General features: G+C 43.5%; 1 protein-coding gene across 7 annotated transcripts in view; it reads right to left on the bottom strand.

Annotated features, from left to right (window-relative positions):
• Positions 1 to 14,194, bottom strand: part of nrap (nebulin-related anchoring protein) — a 129,224-nt gene that overhangs the window by 20,472 nt on the left and 94,558 nt on the right. For all 7 annotated transcript variants that reach the window (XM_059947878.1, XM_059947881.1, XM_059947879.1 and 4 more), the window contains 6 exons: positions 11,022 to 11,135; positions 9,241 to 9,438; positions 7,584 to 7,688; positions 4,685 to 4,783; positions 396 to 500; positions 199 to 306 (listed from right to left, as the gene is read on the bottom strand). In XM_059947878.1, coding sequence (XP_059803861.1) covers positions 199 to 306; positions 396 to 500; positions 4,685 to 4,783; positions 7,584 to 7,688; positions 9,241 to 9,438; positions 11,022 to 11,135 — 729 coding nt within the window. The remainder of the gene's footprint in view (positions 1 to 198; positions 307 to 395; positions 501 to 4,684; positions 4,784 to 7,583; positions 7,689 to 9,240; positions 9,439 to 11,021; positions 11,136 to 14,194) is intronic.

Below are 14,194 nucleotides of genomic sequence, written 5' to 3' on the forward strand. Positions count from 1 at the left end.
CCAAAGACGCAGCGGTTAGGTGAACTGGTCATAGTAAATTGACCCTGGATTAGGTTAGAGTTCAATCAGGGTTGCTGCAGTGGTTCTGCTCGAGGAATCAGAAGAGCCTCCTCCACACTGTATCGCTAAATATGTAAATAAAGGAATTACTGTATGCAAGTACACTTTATCCCTGAATCTGAAGAGATTTCCTCTTACATCACTTGCTATTTCTCTGGATGCTTTTGCGCTCCGGAAAGGAATGGCTTCCAGGGTCAATTTGTATCCCAGAGCTTGCTGGTTCAGCCATGATTGTCTATACCTCACCTGCAGAGAGGCAGAACTTAATGTTAGTTATGTAGTTAAAGATAGATACAAAATCTGAATCAGTTGAGCACTAAGGAGCTGAATATTACCTCACTGAGATTGGCTGCATTAACCTTTGCCCGAATATATTCAGGTGAGCCAACAACTGCAGTGTAATGGTGTCGTGCATCTTCTCCTGCAGCTTTGTACAAGCGCTGAAAGGGAAAGACTCAAAGATTCATTTTATTATCAAATATGTATGCAGAGTATAACTCTCTGAGATTTGGCTTCTCACGATAGCCATAAAGTACAGAAAACCATAGAAGTAGTTGAACAAAAGACATCAATCCCAACCCCGCCACATGAAAAAATAGAAACAAAATCTAGCAAATCTCAACAACCCCCCCCCCCCCAACCCTTCCCTCACACAAAAACTATCGTCACCCAAATCCCCAGCCCGCCAACTGGCAACAAGAAAGATTAGGTGAGAACAGGTTTAAAAAAAAACATAGAACTGAAAGAAGCCGATATGAACCACAGTCCAATCCATAAATCTCAGAATTTCAGTAACATCTCCAAGAGCATCGGGACCCAGCAGCCGCTCTGAGAGCATTAGGACGCAGTGGCCTCTCCATGACAGTGACACGAACCAGTGTCCTCTCCGAGGACAGTGACACGAACCAGTGTCCTCTCCAGGACAGTGACACGAACCAGCGTCCGCTCCAGGACAGTGACACGAACCAGTGTCCTCTCCAGGACAGTGACACGAACCAGTGTCCTCTCCAGGACAGTGACACGAACCAGTGTCCTCTCCCAGGACAGTGACACGAACCAGTGTCCTCTCCAGGACAGTGACACGAATCAGAGTCCTCTCCATGACAGTGACACGAACCAGTGTCCTCTCCCGGGACAGTGACACAAACCAGTGTCCGCTCCAGGACAGTGACACGAACCAGTGTCCTCTCCATGACAGTGACACGAACCAGTGTCCTCTCCATGACAGTGACACGAACCAGTGTCCTCTCCAAGAGCAGTGACACGAACCAGCGTCCGCTCCAGGACAGTGACACGAACCAGTGTCCTCTCCAAGGGCAGTGACACGAACCAGTGTCCTCTCCAGGACAGTGACACGAACCAGTGTCCTCTCCAAGAGCAGTGACACGAACCAGCGTCCGCTCCAGGACAGTGACACGAACCAGTGTCCTCTCCAAGGGCAGTGACACGAACCAGTGTCCTCTCCAAGAGCACTTATGGAAATATTTATGTGTACACTATGTCCATGCATTATCTAGCAATTTCCACTCAACGTGCCCTTTAAGAGTTTATTGGCAGCTATTTGATACCTAACATCCTGAAGCAAAGATAAGTGGTCTGAACATAAAAAGGATGGATGTGTGGATTCTGTGCTCAATCCTTACGTCGTCTGCAGTGGTACACAATGTAAATGGATGTTGGCACACTGCACAACCCACCACATATGATGTCTGAGCACAAATGCATGAGAGAATTGGTCCCCAAAGCAACAGAATCACAGAAACTGAAATAAAGGTTGTCTTAGATCAAAACAAAGAGACAGAGCAACAGAGAAAGAAGCAGAGATCAAGGAATATCATATCACAAAATAAATTACATATCTTCAAGGAATACAACATGGTTATGATGTTTACACTGGCATATTAGATAACTATCAAATAGGTGGAAGAGTAACTACAAGCTGTGCCTCTGCAAATGAACAGATTATGAAAAGTCCTGAACATGTTGTGTCTTCCTGTTAACATACAGTACTGTGCAAAAGTCTTAGGCACATATTTAGCTAGGATGCCTTAGATTTTTGCACAGTTCTGTACCTCTCAACATGGAGCAGAGAGTGAGTTTGCAATTCTGGCGGGAGCAAAGGATGTTGGGAGTGGCGAGGATAGAGTGTCATGAGAGGATTATGGGACAGGTGGCAGAGAAGGAGTGCCAGGGGCGGGGGTAGCGGTATAAGTGGAGACACAACCAGCCTTGAGACGCCAGGCAAGGTCATTTGACTCCAAGGAGTTAGTTTATTGATCATTACAGAATGTCTCTCTGGTGCTTCCCATTTCCTCTCTCCTTGCCTCCTTCCCACGAAGTTTTCAATAGAGACCCATGTCAGAACCAGGTTTATCATCACTCACATTCATCATGTTTTTTTTTATGACACAGCAGTATGGAGCAATACATAAAAATCACTGCAGTATTCTGCAAAAGCCTTAGGCACCCTAGCTATATACAGTATATGTACCTAAGGCTTTAGTGCAATACTGTACTTTATTTGCTAGGCCAGGTTTCTGCAGGATCTCCAGGCCACTATATATGCATCATTTCTATTACTTCACCAAAGCATTTGGAGGCAAGTAACAACAATGTTGCCAGACTCAGGTACCTCCAGTGATGGAAAAACTCATCTGTAGCGGCAACTCAAAGAAGCTAATGCCGCTGCTGGCAACCATGCAGGGAGTTATCATCTATGACGTACCCTCCGATCAATTCAATAACCCTGGTCCAAAAAGTCAAAGAACTGCATTTGATCCTTTATTAGTAACTAGCAAAACATACAATCTTGAAGCGATGCAATTAAGCAGTCAACTAAAAATATGACACCCAGTGGTCCCCAGAACCAAAACGCCTAGAACAAGGCATGAATATGTAACTTATTCCCTTCATTTCCACCACATCCTCTCCCACATTACCATACTAAACATGCAGCTCAAAATATGATACATGGCTCGGACACTCATCCTTGCTGCTTATGGATTCCAACCCCACTCTAAAATCCCCAGGACAACCCCCGGTATTCACTAATGTCTGGATCGTATTCCCAATGTTTTCTTCTCCCAGAGCTGCCCCATTACTCAAAGATCCCAAGACACAGTGTTCACTATCACTATAAATGCCTCCAGTTAGCGCCCAACTTGCACACCAAATATGGAACACATAAGCAGATAATAAGGGCACCTCCTGACTTTGCTGGCCACCATATGACCAATCCTAATCATCTCCGTTGACTCAGGTGTAACTGGAAGGTCCAAATAGCTAATGCCACCGTCCTTTCCCAAGCCGACACCCCCAGCATCAAAGTCTTACCGATCTCTCAATTGGCGGTGTGAGGCCGATTATGTCATTTGCCAGCCCAGCCTCAGATTTCCAAAGCAGACAGTTCCACAATATATCACAGGAGGGGACTGACTGCCGGTTGGACACAGAAAATTATTCAAGGAAATTCTCCAAGCTTCCTTGAAAAGAAGTTCAATATCCCTTCAAATCCTGGCACTCCCTGGCCCATGATGGGTGAAGCAGACACAGAGCATTCAGAATGGTATTGAAGGATGACAGAGAAAGTCAACATAAAAACCAAAAAAGTATCAACACAGAGAGCGATTCACCCACTTGCCCTGCTCCTGCCCTTCTGCAGAAGGGTTTGCGGCTCCTGCACCTGCCCCAAAAATTCCTCAGAACATTAAAAAAACCAGAGTGAAGGTAACTCATCACCAGTCCTGTGGAACTAAGGTAGAGGAAGAAAGTTCACCAACTCCATCACAACCAGCCTCTCTTCCCTAAGTAATGTTGTACATTCAGGTTGTTCTATTGGTTCTATTGGAGCAACGGGGCTTGTACACTGGAATTTAGAAGGATGAGAGGGGATCTGATTGAAACATATAAGATTATTAAGGGATTGGACACGCTGGAGGCAGGAAGCATGTTCCCACTGATGGGTGAGTCCAGAACTAGAGGCCACTGTTTAAGAATAAGGGGTAGGCCATTTAGAACAGAGATGCGGAAAAAGTTTTCCACCCAGAGAGTGGTGGATATGTGGAATGCTCTGCCCCAGAAGGCAGTGGAGGCCAAGTCTCTGGATGCATTCAAGAGAGAGTTAGATAGAGCTCTTATAGATAGCGGGGTCAAGGGATATGGGGAGAGGGCAGGAACAGGGTACCGATTGTGTATGATCAGCCATGATCACAGTGAATGGCAGTGCTGGCTAGAAGGGCCAAATGGCCTACTCCTGCACCTACTGTCTATTGTCCTGTATCACATTCAGCATGGTAGCATAGTGGTTAGCGCAACGCTTTACAGTACCAGTGACCCGGCTTCATTTCCCCCTGTGCCTGCAAGGAGTTGTACATTCTTCCTGTGTAAACTTCCTCCAAGTGTTCCAGTTTCCTCCCACAGTCCAAAGATGTAGTAATTGGTAGGTTAATTGATGATTGTAAATTGCCCCGTTATTAGGCTGGGGTTAAATCGGGGGATTACTGGGCAGCTCGGCTCGGAGGACCAGAAGGCCTGTTCCATGCTGTTTCTCAATAAGTGAATAATATTTCAATTCTGAATGGTGACCCCCACAGTGAGATTCTATCGAATTGTAGAAATTACTAACCTCATTGGCGATGATGTTACTGAGTTTTGCATGAATCAGATCAGGTGAATCTGTCACTTGCGTAAACCTTAGTGAATGCGGATGCTGTCGATAATTTTTCTGTAAGTAACAAAACAAGATATTCTTAACCATTTAATCTATTCCCTCACCTTACTTCAGTTCAGCGCTAAAGAGATTATCCATTTTCACATTGCCATCATGTCAGAAAATGCTAATACTCATTGATTAATATGCTGATCATCAGAGTGTAACAATATGCCAGCGCACAGATATATCAGTTTCTGCTGGAGTTTATAAAGGGGTGGATCTTAAGGTTGGCAAAGGGACAGGGCAGTTAATCTCCATAATGCTGCCCAGGGAGTTATATGAGCAGTACAGATACTATATTGTTAATTTTCATAATGGTGCCCAGGAAGTTAGATGCCTGGTGCAGATACTATATTGTTTTCCAGAGGGGTGAGAGATTTTTTTCATTGTTTCTACAAGGGTCTTTGGAGAAGGATTCCTATTCCTGTTCTGACACGACAGTCCATGGCTTCCTGGTGTGACATGATAAGGTCCCCCATCAGGGGGAGAAGCAACACCTCATATTCCATTTTGGTAGCCTCCAACCTAATGGCATGAACTTTGATCGAGTTAAAAAAAATTCACTCCCACTCCCCTCTTCTTCTATTCCCTATTCAGGCCCTTTACCTCTTCTCACCAGCTTATCATCTCCCCCAGCTCCTCTCCTCCTTTCCTTTCTTCTATGGTCCATGCTCCCTTCCTATCAGACTCCGTCCTCTTCAGTCTTTTACTTTTCCTACCCTCCTGGCCTCACATATCACCTCCTTCCGCTCACCTCCCCCATTTTTTTTATTCTGACATCTTCCCCCTTCCTTTCCAGTCCCGATGAAGGGTCTCAGCCCGAAATATCAACTGTTCGTTCATTTCCATAGATGCTGCCTGGCCTGCTGGTTTCCTCTAGCGTTCTGTGTTTACTGACACTGGCACCCTCCATCTACATTCCTGTCACCATTTACACCACCTAAGAAATATTAAAGTGTTAAACACAAGAGAGTCTGTAGATGCTGCAAGTCTTGATCAACACACACTAAATGCTGGAAAACTCAGCAAGTCAGACAGCACCTGTGGTGGGGAGTAAAAGATATCAAGATTTCTGACTGAGAACCTTCATCAAGACTACATTAAATGTCAGCATAGACGAAGAACAGATTCCTGCAGACCACCAGTTATCATTGAACCTCTAAGCAGAATACAGTCCATCTGCCACCTCCTTCTGCCTTCTGTGGGCAAGACAGTTCTGAATCTACATAATATCTATGTGGAAGTGAAGTTACACACTTTGGCAGATCAAACTTGAAAATAGGGTAACAATGTACACCAAGCATCTACAAAGATGGCACCAGAAAATAACTATTATGTTCCAACCGATATAAATCCAGATGCGTGTCTAAATTGGAAGGTTATAATGCATATAGTTCACATAACTCCAGTTTAACAATAGGCATGTTGATTGATGCTTTTTGGGGCTGGAAATTTTGCATTTATTCATTAGTGAAGGCCCTTTGGAATTCTTTGAATGACTATTGTCCTTCAAGTGGAAATCATTGGTATGGTTTGAACATAGCGGTTAGCACAACAGCTCGGGGTGTCGGAGTTGGGAGTTAATTTCCGATGTCCTCTATAAGAAAGTCTGTACCATCTTCCCATGTGATCACGGCTTTTCTCCAGGTGCTCCAGTTTCCTCCCACAGTCCAAAGGCTGAGCATTCAGTAAGTTAACTGGTCATTGTAAATTGTCCTGTGATTAGATTAAAGGTTCATTTGGTGGGTTGCTGTGAGCCAGCCTTGGTGGGCCGAAAGGGCCTACATCTCTAAATAAATTTAGTAAAATCATGGCCTGGCAGTTCAACCAAACTTGTGAATTTAGAAGGAAAATGAAACATGTTTAACTATTCTCAACCAATTCCCTTTGATAGAAAATACGAGCATTTTAGTAAAACTGGACCATCTCTCCATGGTTGGTCCAAACAAATTTTACCTCTTTGTAGCGAACCAAGGCTTATGTCACGTGGTAATGACAAAGCATGTAGGAAGGTCACCACAATTACTTCCATCTCAGTTTTGGCCAGATGGTGGCAGTCTCACATCCAAACATAAACTGCACTCCACAAGAGAACGAATTCCACACCAGCACTTCAGGCCTGTACCAAATGCATCACCGAAATTCCCACTTTTGGGTAAGATTCCACGGCATCATTTGGAAGTAGGCAGAGATTAATTTATTATTTTCTGGGCAACGTTCCTCCAGCATTCAGGATGCCAGAAGCTGGTTTATTCCCTGCTTAGCTTGCAAGCTTCCTCCAAGAGGGCCACACTTTGTGGTTTGGAGGCTTGTGTGCATCAATAACCTAGAGAGCTATGTTGGCTGGAGTCAGGGCTTTATGCTTTGGCTCTTGGTAGGATCACACGTGCCAAACAGGTCAAATGGTGGAGGCCAGACTAAGAGTGGTCCACCGGTCCTCCAGGTTCGGGGGTCTAGCTCAGGTCTAACACCCTGACTGGTAAAACAAAATTGTTACAGGCAGCAATGAAAAATCCTTCTACATCTCGGTGTGATGGTATTCCTGAGTCTCCCCCTGAGACTTGCAAGACTGACAGTAATGAAAACCAAGCAGAAGTTACTGACATGATGGAAGACCTTATTGCTGTCTTAAATGATAGCAGTGTAAGTAGTTTGCAGGCTTGCACAATTGCTATGGTAACATTAGAGCAGATATTACGATCAAAGGAACCAATAAAATATCTCTCCATTTACACTAATCTTAGACTGCACCTTCAGATTTCACAGTGTTAAACAGCACAAGCATACAAACCCAATATCAAAAAATTCCCACCTCACTGATAAGATCACTCGCTCTCTTCATCCTTTCAATCCCCAATGCCCCTGTTGAAATCCAAGCCGCTCCCCTCATGAAATTCAGGTCAGATCTGTACAAATTCTAGAAAAAACAGATCGCCAAAATATCCTGATCGTACATTATTCAATTCACATTGGAAAAAAAGATTTTAAGAACACAAAGTTAATATTTTTGCATGAGTGCTGCTTGTGAACCTGTTTTGGGGACAATGAATGGATAGGACTAGATTTGGTAATTCATTATCTTCACCTCAGGAAAAGAACTTCACTGGGTGTGAACCCACCTTTTCCAATCAGCACCCGTCCTCTTTGGAAAAGATCAAATTACACGTGTTTTGTGCTTCCCAGTGACATTTTATTTAATTATTTTATAGATTCTTTTCTTAATCTCAAGAGATCTAGCAGTTACTTTTCTAATTACAGGCCAGTTCCATTTTTACAGGCATCTAAAAATCAATTTTGTCCATAAGTTGTAGTACACAAAAATCATTCAATATGGTAACCATGGTAACCCTGCCTCTGGAGTACTGCAATGAATGGCCAAGACTTAGACAGAGAAGCCCTTCCCGCCGTTGTGTACATCTACACAGAGAGCTGTTGCAGGAAAGAAGCATCCATCGACAAGGTGCCCCCACCACCCATCGGAAAGAAGGCACAGAGCCTTAGGACCCACACCACCAGGTTCAGGAACAGTTATTACCCCTCAATCATCAGGCTCTAAACCAAAGGGAATAACTTCGCTCACCCCATCACTCAACAGTTCTCACAACCTCATGAAATCACTTTCAAGGACTTCATCATATGATCTCAATACTTTATTTTTTTATTAATTAATTTATTTTTCTCTTTCGTATATGCACAATTTATTGTCCTTTGCACACTGGTTTTTGTCTGTCCCATCGGCTGCAGTCTTTCATTGATTCTATTGTGATTCCTGGATTTACTATGTATGCCCGCAAGAAAATGAATCACGGGTTGCATATGGTGACATATATGTACTACGACAATAAATTTACTTTGAACTTTGAGAAGGAAAACTAATTTTGCCATTTGTAGAAAGAAACATGTATATAAATAGGAGTTTTGAATTTAATAATATTATGAGAGACCATTCATATGTAAGAGTTTCCATTGTTTTGTAATCCATGGATAACCTGGGCATTAAAGCATTAAAAACTGAAAAGAATATATTTTACAAATCATGGCATAGTTGGAGATTAAGCAGCAGCAAAATTGAATCGCTATCTTAAAGAAAATACACAAGGATATACACAAGATCAGCACAGGGATGTCCTTCCTAGTGTAATGAGACATGGGAAAAGAAATATCCCGAGCACCATTCCCCGTAAGCCACACAGTAACAAACATATGGACATGCACATAGCCTTTGTTGCCATGGAGCTGGAATTTTCTTTTATATAATGTTTTATAAAAGTGCCATGCAGCTTTCAGGCCGTGTAAAAATTTCCTGCTCGGAGCGATGGTTGAACTGAGCAGTTGTAAAAAAAAATTTAGAGGAGACCTTGGTCCAGAGGTAGGGCAGCAGTCAGAAAATTTCACCAGAGTTTGAGGCAGTACCCTCCAGGGAGAAAGCCGAATGTGGGTGAAGTACCAAGCTGTTAACGGAAACATACCTCGCTCTGTAGGTCATATGCTCTCTTCGCCAATTGCACCTTCATGTCACTCGGTAGTGTCGTATAATGATGAATGATACTCCTGTAGTTCTGGTCACTAGCTAAGGCCTGGGCTTTTTTAGCATGTACAAAGTTCAGCATGTCCATTGGTAGATGGAAGTCTGTCTTTGTCTTCTCAAAATCATCCTTGTACTTCAGCTGGTTTAGACAACAAGCAAGAAAATATCTTTTCATTATTCCGATCAATGATCATTTAGTTCCTGGAAGAAAAATACTACCCATAAAGTTGATGAAATACTGATATTTCATGGAAAAAGGAGGAAAAAAAGACATTATATCAGGGATTCTGGGATTATTGTTCCCCAAGGAGTTAGGTTAGTGTCTAGGCCTTCAGATAGAGATTAGCTTTATCTGCCATATGTATTTTGAAACATTGAAACATGTAGTGAAATGCATCAATTGTGGCAAATCAAATCAGCAGGGATTCTACCAGGCAGCCCTGCAAGTGTCATCACACTTCTTGCACCAACATAGCACACCCACAACTCACAAACACTAACTGTACTGTACCGTGGCAGGAAACGAACACACTGAGAAGACTCAACTGGTCATGGGGAGAAGGTACAAAACTCCTTGCAGACAGTGGCAGGAATTGAACCCTAATCAGTGATCAATGGTACTGTAAACCGCTGCTCTACTCTACTGCTCAACAGGGGAAGAGAAGCACCTCTTTCCCTTTCCTCCCTTCTTCTATCCAGACATCACGTAGACACAGGAGAAGCTGGTGTTGAGCCTTGAAACAGTAATTGCCTTATCCAAGAGAACCAGTCATTCAAAAGCTAACTACTGTAAATAAACAGTATATGTAAACATAAATGTCTCTAATTTAGCATTCTAATCCATACGTCATTCTACAGATGTGCAAGTTGCCTCACTGCGCGGTATGGAAACTGCACTGTGATGGACTGGAAGGCTCTACCACGGGCAACCAAAACTGTCCAACACATCACAGGCACCGGCCCACCTGCCATCAAGAATGTATATACAGAAAGTTGCCAGAAAAGGACCAGTAACATCACCCACCCTACTTATGGACTGTTAGTCCCACTTCCACCAGGGAGGGGGTATTGTAGCACCCACTCCAGGACCACCAGACTCAAAAAACAGTTCCTTTACCCAAGGAGTAAGGCTCATCAACATCTCCACCTATTAACTCCACCACTATTTTATCATCTCCCAACAGTCACCGTATGTACAGCCCGGAGTCACGTTATGGACTTACAATCGAACTACGTATAAGTTATCTTATGGTATGCATTTATATTTATTTGGTGTTCTTTTTTATTTTTTTTGTTCTTTAGCCTTTGTGGTTTATATTCATGCTGCATTGGATCCTGAGTAACAATTATTTCATTTTCATTACATTGTGTACAGGAAATGTCATTAAACAATCCTGAAAAGGTATTTTTTAGTGGAAAAGTTCAAAATACACCTTGACCTGAACTTGGGAGGATAACAATGCACTGATACCTCCATGATTTCCTTCAACATCAGGCAACTTTAAATCAAATTAAATTACAAATATTTCCAAAGCACACGTGTAAACCCAACAGGCCAACATTAAACATTCATTTCACAATCTGCTCTCTGCCTCACACAACACAACGCTGATGATACGATGCTGTCTTACACCACAATACCATCAGTATCTCCCATGACTACCCACAATGCTGAAAAATGTATCTCAGAACAATACGCTGTGAAGTTGTTTTCCTACGTACATCACTGGTGAGTTTGGCTGCGTGAACCGAATGAGAAATATTCAGATCATCCTCCAGCTTTCGTGTTCCAACCATCTGACCTCTCGTCTTCTCAAATGCTTCTTTGTATTTATGCTGCAATAGAAAACAGATGTTAGGAGGCAGCTGAAGTGGAGGGAAGTAGTACAATTGTGTAGAATGAAGCTTGAAGAAGTGCTTCATTTTCTTAGGCTGATACTCTAGAAACACAGCCAAGTGAACCACACAATCAATGCGTACATCTGAAGCTGTAACCTAGGTGATTATACTCTTTCAATTAATCTAATATTACTCTAGTGCTGAGAGGAATTTCAATCATTTTATGAAAACTTCAAAACTTTGGGAAACTTCTTCACTCAGAGTGGTGAGAGTGTGGAAAGAGAGCAAGCAGTAGAAATGGTGCATGCCTGCTCAGTCTCAACGCTTCAGCAAAGTTTGGATAGGCACTTGGATGTAGAGATATGGAGGGCTATAGTACATGGAAATCTACAGCACATTACAGGCTCTTCGGCCCACAATGTTGTGCCAACCCTGCAGCCTACTCTAGAAACTGCCTAGAATTTCCCTACCACATAGCCCACTAATTTTGCTAAGCTCAATGTACCTATCTAAGAATCTTTTAAAAGACCCTATCATATCCGCCTCTACCACCATTGCTGGCAGCCCATTCCACACACCCACCACTCTCTGTATGAAAAACTTACCTCTGACATCTCCACTGTACCTACTTTCAAGCACCTTAAAGATATGCCCCCTCACGTTAGCCATTTCAACCCTGGGAAAAAGCCTCTGATTATCCACACAATCAATGCCCCTCATCATCTTATACACCTCTATCAGGTCACCTCTCATCCTCCATTGCCCCAAGGGGAAAAGGCCGAGTCCACTCAACCTATTCTCATAAGGCATGCTCCCCAATCCAGACAACATCCTTGTAAATCCTCTGCACTCTCTCTATAGTATCCACATCCTTCCTGTAGTGAGGTGACCAGAACTGAACACAGTACTCCAAGTGGGGTCTAACTAAGGTCTTATATAGCTGTAACATTACCTCACAGCTCTTGAACTCCATCCCATGGTTGATCACCACCTTCTTGACAGCACCGTCAACCTGTGCAGCAGCTTTGAGTGATTTATGGACACGGACCCCAAGATCTCTTTGATCCTCCACAATGCCAATATTACATTGTCTTCAAATTTGACCTACCAAAATGAACCACTTCACACTTGTCTGAATTGAATTCCATCTGCCGCTTCTCAGCCCAGTTCTACATCCTACTGGTGTCCCGCTATAACCTCTGACAACCCTCAAGACTATCCACAACACCACCCCCCCCAATCCACCCCATTGGCAAACTTACTAATACACCTTCTTCTTCTTCTTCTTCTTCATCCAGGTTATTTATAAAAATCACAAAGAGGAGAGGTCCCAGAACAGATCCCTGCAGAACACCACTGTTCACCAACCTCCATGCAGAATATAAACCATCTATAACTACTGTTTGCCTTCTGTGGGCAAGCCAGTTCTGGATCCACAGAGCAATGTCTCCTTGGATCCCATGCCTCCTTACTATCTCAATAAGCCTTGCATGGGGAACCTTATCAAATGCCTTGCTGAAATCCATATACACTACATCCACTGCTCTACCTTCATCAATGTGCTTTGTTACATCCTCAAAGGATTCAAGCAGGCTCATAAGGCACAACCTGTCCTTGACAAAGCCATGCTGACCGTCCCCAACAGATTATTTCTCTCCAAATGCTCATAAATCCTGCCTCTCAGGATAGTCTCCAACAACTTGCCCACCACTGCAGGAAGACCCACTGGTCTAGAACTTTCTGGGTTATCTCTGCTCCCTTTCTTGAAGAAGTGGATAATATTTGCAACCCTCTAATCCTCTGGTACTTCTCCCTTCCCCATTGATGATGGAAAGATCATCACCAGAGGCTCAGCGTTCTCCTCCCTCACTTCCCACAGTATTCTGGGGCATATCTTGTCCCGATCCAGTGACTAATCTAACAATGCTTTTCAAAGGCTCCAGCACATCCTCCATTTTAATGTCTATATGCTCAAGCATTGGTCCAGTGCAGGTCGATGGGAGCAAGCAGCTTAAATAGTCCAGCATAGGCTAGATGGGCCAAAGGGCCTGTTTCTCTGCTGTACTAATAACACACAGCAGAATCTAAGCCTTTTGCACCTTAAAAGGGCTGCCTCTGAGCTGCGCGAGTGCACAGCGTGCAGTAACTAAAACACTCCCAGCCACATAGCATATGGAGCCACGCATCTGGAATCTGTTTTATTTAACATTTATTAAAGTACAGCACAGTTTTCAAACCACGTAAAAATTTCCTGCTCAGTGCAATGTTTGGGGTTAGTCCACTCCACTGCAAAAATAATTAGTGGGAACTTTGGTCTGCATCTAAGAGTACCATTACAAATTTGTTGAAGGATAGTCTTTTTATACCCCAAAGTTGTTGATCAGTAACAGTAAGAATTGTCCTCTCTGAATAGTCCAAATTTTCTTGACAGTATTGATGATACATATTCCACAAAAGCATCCAGAACTAAGCTCAATCTTCCTGAGATTCCTCAACATTGACCCTAGGGATATCAGCTCTAGGTTAGACCTGGTGGGACATCTGTGACCCTACTGACTTCAATCCAGACTGTTGAATTGCAGGGAAGAAGGGCCATGGAAGAACATGTTGCTGTTTAATGGTTTTAGATTTATCATGTTGTAAACAACTTGACCTCCAGGAGGACTACAACCTTTATGGTTTGGAAGCCTCAGTGACGGGGAGAGCTATGCTGGCTGGAGTCAGGGCTTTATGCTTTGGCTATTGGTAGGGTCACGCATGCCAAACAGATCAACGGGTAGAGGCTAGACTAAGAGTGGTCCACCGGTCCTCCGGGTTGGGTTGGGGGGGTCAGCTCAGGGCTAACTACCCTGACCAGTCGAAAAGAAAGTTGTTAAGAAAGTAGCAGTGAAGAATCCTTCTACACCTGAGTGCGACGGTATTCCTGAGTTTCCACCTGGGACTTGCACGACCGACAGTAGTGAAAACCAAGAGGAGTTACTGACTCAGTGAAGGAAGCCCTGAACACCGCCAGAGATGGAGGACCTTCATTGCTGCCCTAAATGCCAGCGGCATAA

This window comes from Hypanus sabinus, chromosome 22 (genome assembly GCF_030144855.1).
Source record: "Hypanus sabinus isolate sHypSab1 chromosome 22, sHypSab1.hap1, whole genome shotgun sequence".
In the NCBI taxonomy this organism is placed as follows: domain Eukaryota; kingdom Metazoa; phylum Chordata; class Chondrichthyes; order Myliobatiformes; family Dasyatidae; genus Hypanus; species Hypanus sabinus.